Source organism: Chrysochloris asiatica, unplaced genomic scaffold (genome assembly GCF_000296735.1).
Source record: "Chrysochloris asiatica unplaced genomic scaffold, ChrAsi1.0 scaffold00025, whole genome shotgun sequence".
Taxonomy (NCBI): Eukaryota; Metazoa; Chordata; class Mammalia; order Afrosoricida; family Chrysochloridae; genus Chrysochloris; species Chrysochloris asiatica.
In genome coordinates, this window is record NW_006408543.1 from 1,820,000 (window position 1) to 1,826,586 (window position 6,587).

Consider the following 6,587-nt stretch of genomic DNA (forward strand, 5'->3'; position numbering starts at 1 on the left):
ATGCTCCCAATGAAAGAGCTCCAAAATATATAAAGCAAACTCTAATAGATTTGAAGAAAGAAATTGATGAATCTACAATAATAGTGGGTAATTTTAATACACCGCTTTCAAAAATGGATAGAACAACCAGAAAGAAACTTGACAAAGACACAGAAGAACTAAACAACATGATCAGCCAACTGGATCTCAGATGTGTACAGAGCATTCAACCCAACAACTGCATAATACACATTCTTTTCCAGTGCACATGGAACATTCTCCAGAATAGACCATGTTTAGGCCACAAAAGAAATCTCCATAAATTTACAAATATCAAAATACTATACCTATGGATACAGTAGCTCAAAAGAGGAAACAAATCCTTATAGCAAGGATCATTCCCACCCCCTCCATACACAGAGTAGACAGGGGTGGGCAACTTGGACATTGGCTACCCAAAACTGGGGGGCTAGGCTACAAAGGCAAGAAGTGACTGGCTTATAAGCTTTCAAGAGGGAACCTAGATCCAGAGGAAGGTAAAGTCTCCAGTGAGTAGTATTCAACCTGTCTAGGAAGGGCTGATGAAATGAAATGCGTATGGGTCTCTTGTGATACAGTAATTGTTACCAGGACTGCTTGTGAGGGTTGGAAATGTAAAGGTAGATGTTTTGTAGCAAGGAGGGGAATGATTAACTTTTCAGTCTAGGAGTAGAGGTCCCTGGGACCATTAAGGGAGAAGAGCGGAGAGCGGGACCTTCCCAGAGAAGTAGTGATGCCTGAGATGGAGGCAGAGACGATAATGTGGAGAGATGGAGCAGCTGGGGACTTTAGACACAGAGAGGGAGAGGGGCTGTTTGCTGATGATCAGGGGGCAGGCTTGTAGTATCTACCCTTTGGTTGGTTGATGATGCATGGAGGGGACTGTAACCATGGCAATGGAACGATATACAATAGGATGAATGTAAAACTACTGTTCTCCCATGTAAATTATCACATAATTCACAATAAAACATTAAAGAAAACTGATGATCTGCTCTGTAAACCTTTACTCAATTCACAATAAAAAGTTGGAAAAAGCCAGAAAAAAGAAAGAGAGAGAGAGAGACAAAGAACACTGCAGATTTGGGGCAAGGGGAGAAGCCCAGAGTCAAGAGAGACAGCATAGTATAAACTGTAGCTGTAAAGATGAGTCTCTGAGAAGTTGTGCTCGTGGAGGAGAACATAAAGAAGGCACTGGAGGCAGCCCTACCTGAACTTGGATATCCTGGTCAGACTGTGGCACTTCAGTTCATACGGGTTAAAAGGGCCATGCAGGATCGCCTGGACACAGAATTGACCAAGGTCACCCATGAGCAGGAAAACATGGAGCATACAGTTTAAAATACAATCAAGCTCGTTAAAAAGAAAAAAGACACTACATCTCAATCTAATTCCTTCAAGGTTCAGTGGGAAAAAAAGTTTCAAAGATTTCCCTGGGACACAACTGACTCCTTCACGAACATTTCACTAACATGCCTCTAGAGGTATGCTGAAGAAAACTACAAACCCAAAACAGGTAACACTGTAGCAGTGCAGTAAAAGCATGACTGTGTCCACTGTACCAGGCCAGCTGGCCTGTGGAGAGGTCGGGGGGATGTCACTGGAGCTCCTGAGCAGGGAGGACAGCCCCCACACCCAGCCCTCTTTTCCAAACCAGCATCCCGGGACCCAAGTAACTGCTGAGGGGTGGGCCCAGGGAGAGCAGCCTGGCTGGCTAAGGTATGTCCTCCCTCCAACAGACAAGTTAGTAATACTGCTTTCTGGAGAGGAGGCTAAAAAAAAAACCACAGTCAAATCTTTCGCCACACTAGCACCGTGATTCAGCTTCATGATTGTAAAGTAACATTCAGTATTGAAAACCCCATGACGACCACCAGCTCCACTCCTGACAGAAACACACAGTGGTCCTGATGTTCAACGACACTGGAGCATAGCTCCGCAGACTACCTTACAGTTTGGGGCACCCAATTTGTTGGCCGAGAAGCTCTCCAGCAGAACCTGGATCAGGTACTTTTCATCATCTTTCACAGGCGATGGCATGGGCGTGTCTACCAGATAACTAGTCTCCATTGATTTGGAAAAGAGACTTTTAAGAGCTTCGTGGCTTTGCTGAATAAAAGAAAAATGTACCTTAGTGAAAAAAGAAAAACTTATACTAAAAGCACTTTTATTCTGACCAATTCCCAGTATTTCAGACGTGATCTTATTCTTGACTGTCATTAGGGTGTGTGCAATAGTTAGGGTTCTGTTTCAATTTGGCTAGGTCAGGATTCCCCAGGGTTTAGCAGTTGAGATGCGCTATTCCCATGGTAGTGAAACCTAATACCGGCAGGGTTAGCTCTATGATGAGTGGTTACAAGCAGCCAATCAATTAAAGAGGTGTGGCCTGCTCCCAATGTAACAGACACATGGAATGACGTTCTCTTACACTGGGAGGCTTGGGGATCTGTGATACAGGAGTCCTGGTGAGGTGCTGTAGGATAAGCACTAGGCCATAAAGTCGGTTTGAACCACAAGGTTGGGAGTTCAAACTCACCAGTCGCTCCTTGGAAACCCTATATAGGGTCACTATGGGTCGGAACCGACTCAACGGCACTTAACAACAACAACATATACATCCACATGCTTCACTAGTTTTGCTTCTCTAAAAAACCCTGCCTAAGACAGGTGCAGGTGACAGTGCTATCAGGTACGTTTTAAAAGAGGATCCAAGACTATAATTCATTTGCCTTTACCACCTTTCAGCCATCAGAGAGTTTAAACAACAAAAGAGCAGACTGCAAGACACACCATTTTTCATAGAAAAGTGTGGTTGAACATTGGGAGTATTAGCATAATCGCCTAGTATGCTTTTCACCTACAGAGCGTACAGAAGTAGCCTTTCTGCAGGTAGACACGCTGGCTCATGGAGAAAGAGCAGGGTGTAGTGTCTCCTCTCCATCACCTGGCCAGGGCCTGGGGTTGCACTGTACACTTGAGTTTCAACAGCGATGTGGAGACTAGTGACACAAGGTCATCTGCAATGTCAAGACACGAATCCCTAGACTGCCATTCCAAGGGGTCCAGGTGACTCCACCACCCGAAAGTCCAAGGAGAGTGTCCAGCATACCGGTGCTGAAAACCAGACAGGATGAGACAGCACACATCAAGCATTCCGTGGGGGCACTTCTTTCTGCTGCCCACAAGGACACACAGCCTCGTAGCTCTCTGCACGCAGCCTGTCCTCTAAATAGTCTTATTTCCGTCAAGCAGGTATTTCTCTCCCCATGACAGAACATACATCATCTCACCTTCAATTAAGAGGAAAAATCATACAAACTGAAGGTCACTTTCATCTTTGAGGAAGCAGAGACGACAACAGACAGGGAGAAAGGCACCCCGGAGTGCAACACGTGCACAGCCAATCGAGGCTGTGGACAGTGAGCGCAGGGATTCCGGCCAGCCCCAACATGACAGAGGAACACACTTGTTACAGCAGATGTCATTCCTCCTGGGCTTCGCTAGCTGCTCTAGTCACTCTGCTGGTCAGCATTCCACAGCCAACATCCTAACCTGGCTGAAACCACAGAGATAGAGATTCAACACCAGCCTCAAAGTGGCCTCTCGAAAACCTTTTGGACCAAGACAAAGAACTCCAGGACTGATTTTGAAAGAAAATGTTGAACACAACTTGACAGTGTTTGAAAGAAATATTTAACAACTATTTCCAACTTGAGGAGGCAAATCTTAGAATCCGTTAAATAAATAGATAAATAAACCTTCACAAATACCACAGAAGGCCTTCAAATCTAATTGTTGTTCTATAAAACAATAGTCAATAGGGACCAACAAAAAAAGCCACCCAGCCATCGTCCTGAAGTCTCAACGACACCCGCAACATATACAGGACCCCATCGAGCCCCCGTATGTGCTGTGGGGAAAGCAGGTACACTGTCCATACACCCAGCCCTGAATATCCTGAGAAACATCAGGCACATCTTGTCACTAAAACTGACTGCTGTTGTTGTTGTTGTTAAATGCTGTTGAGTCAACGCTGACTCATAGTAACTCTGTATAGGGTTTCTGGGGAGCAGCTGGGCAGTTTGAAGGGCCGACCTTGCTGTTCAAACCTACCTTTCGGTCCAGTTCATTATCCCACAGCACCACACCAGGATTCCTAGAACTGATTAGCACTTTGAAGTTACCTAGTATTTAAAAAATTAAACTTTGGTTCTACTTCTGTTTCTTTTGACAATTATGTTGCGACATCCCGACAGCAAGGGCTCACCCCATAAACACACACACACGAATGCCCTAGCAGTGGGGAGCTTCCATAAACACACACACAGGGATGCCCGAACATCGGGGACATCCCCCACACATACCTTGGACTCATAGGACTCCTCCGTGAGCTCGGCGTAGCCCTCTTGGATGAGGATGTCCCTCACATTGACAGCATCCTGGGTCCCGGAACACCGGAACACGTCTACGTGCATGACGCTGTGCACCACGGAAAAGACCTTGACGACGAGCTCGCAGCCGCACACCAGCGAGGCAAACTGCTGACTGGCCCCCCAGCTCCAGCGCTCACCGCACACCAGGGACTGGGCTGATGGCCGCATCTGGCAGATCTTAAATTCCAAGGCCTGTGAAGCAGAGCGGCGTGGCTGACACAGCCGATGACACGTCCCAAATACCTTTGATGCATGACCTCACCGTGCATCATCACCAATGTCCCCACAAAACCCCCATGGAAATCAACTGGGTGATATGAAAAGCATCCCTAGTTAAAACTTCAGCTTGCTTTCACACTGAAGGAACAGTATGTTTAGACACGCCTCCACCAGAAACCTTCGAAGCAGCAATAGGACTTTTCACTCTGTTTGCAAGCCACTGTCTATTCTAGCTCACTCTAGAAACAATGCTGGCAAAACTATCTACGGTGACGCACTCTGGTCCAGCCGGTGTGCAAGCAGACTGGCCTGTGCGGGCCCAGAGTCTTCCCGGTTCCCATGTAGCCACCACCCATGGCCAGCCTCACCTGAAACGGTATCTCCAGAAAGTGACAAGGAATCTCCATCAGGAGATCCAGGTTCACATGCGCTCGGTTGCCATAGTCGACAAAGAATACCTGCAGACAAGCAAGTCATGGGCTTTGGTGCAGGGCCATAGACAATGTCCCCCTCCCACCGGCACAGCAGAATCTCCATAATGACTCAGGATAAAGTCACACAACACAGGGGGAAATGATAGAGGCCACTTCTTTAAGGCTACTCATCTCACACTCAACTTCCACCTGTGACCACCAATGGTCTACGAGCTGCTTAAGTGACTAGAAAAGCATACCTCAGCAGAATTTCCAGAAACATACAGGATCTGCGCTCTAAAGTAGCTCTCTTTATCAGAGTCAGCAAAAGGTGCCAGACAGACCAAGTCTGGGTGAGGGTGGATAGCCAAGGGCACCAACTTCAGCTGGTTTATTTCAGCGGTGAGCTTTTTTAGGACCTCTGCGTTTTTTTCATCAATCCTGTATCCCCAAAAGTGGCCCACTTCAACCACCTGGAGAAAAGGGAGACAAGCACAGGCAGAATGGAGAGTCCTTCCACCTGGACGGTCCACGCTGGAAGGGCAGGGCTTCACATGCAAGTCCTACAGGGCTCTCTGGCGGGTGCTCTGCCAGGTCGACCGTTCATGTAGTTCACAATTTTCTTGTTGCTAGGACTGATTGTGGTTGCTGCTGTTAAGTGTTGTCGAGTCGGTTCCGACTCATAGTGACTTTGTGTAGGGTTTCCGGGGAGCAGCTGGGAAGTTGAAACCAACCTTTCGGTCCAGTGCATTATCCAGCAGAGCCACACCAGGGCTCCTAGAACTGATTAGCACTTCTAAAATTACCTAGTATTGTTCAAAATTAAACTTTGGTTCTATATGTGTTTCTTTGTGCAATTACATTGTTGTTGTTGTTGTTGTTGTTGTAAAGTGCTTTTAAGACAGTTCCAACTCATAATGACCCTTTATAGGGTTTCCGAGGAGCAGCTGGGTGGGTTTGAACTGCTGACCTTTTGGTTTGCGGCCCAGTGCTGACCCCACAGCACCACACCAGGAGTTCTTCTGCATTATAGCTACATCCAAATGTAACAAAGTTCACCCAAGTTTCCTGGGTTGTTAAGGTACAGAGGGTGTGTGTGGGTGTGTGTATGTCAGTGTTTGTCTCTCCCACCATGTGACCAGTGCTCTCACCTCTGTGACATCAACAGTCAGGATGAGATCTGTGAGTGACCTCGACCTGTCCAGGGTATTAAATGAGACTTGCATGGGGTCCATTGTCTGCTTCTGGAAGTCCACATTCACCCTGTTCGGCAAAAGTGTTTTTTAAAGACAGTTAAAAATCAAGGCTTACGTATCTGTATCTGTGAAGTGACCATCTGAACAACACCACTTTTCCTAAGAAAACACCTGAGCCAGAGAAGACAAATATGGTTTTGCTGCGCACATCAGAAACTGGGCACTGCCCTCAGGGAAGAGGGGGCTCTGGCCTGGCCCAGCTGAGGTCAGCAACAGATGCTCTAAAACCCTGACAGCGTCAGTCAGCA

The 6,587-nt window shown here is 46.9% G+C and overlaps 1 protein-coding gene across 1 annotated transcript in view; it reads right to left on the reverse strand.

The window, feature by feature from the left end:
- The window catches only part of TDRD9 (tudor domain containing 9), a 110,954-nt gene that overhangs the window by 21,095 nt on the left and 83,272 nt on the right, over positions 1–6,587 (reverse strand). Inside the window, exons 25-30 of the mRNA XM_006839604.1 lie at positions 6,235–6,346; positions 5,344–5,556; positions 5,039–5,128; positions 4,383–4,643; positions 1,966–2,127; positions 1,229–1,299 (exon numbers count right to left, since the gene is read on the reverse strand). Of these exons, the coding sequence (XP_006839667.1) occupies positions 1,229–1,299; positions 1,966–2,127; positions 4,383–4,643; positions 5,039–5,128; positions 5,344–5,556; positions 6,235–6,346 (909 nt within the window). The remainder of the gene's footprint in view (positions 1–1,228; positions 1,300–1,965; positions 2,128–4,382; positions 4,644–5,038; positions 5,129–5,343; positions 5,557–6,234; positions 6,347–6,587) is intronic.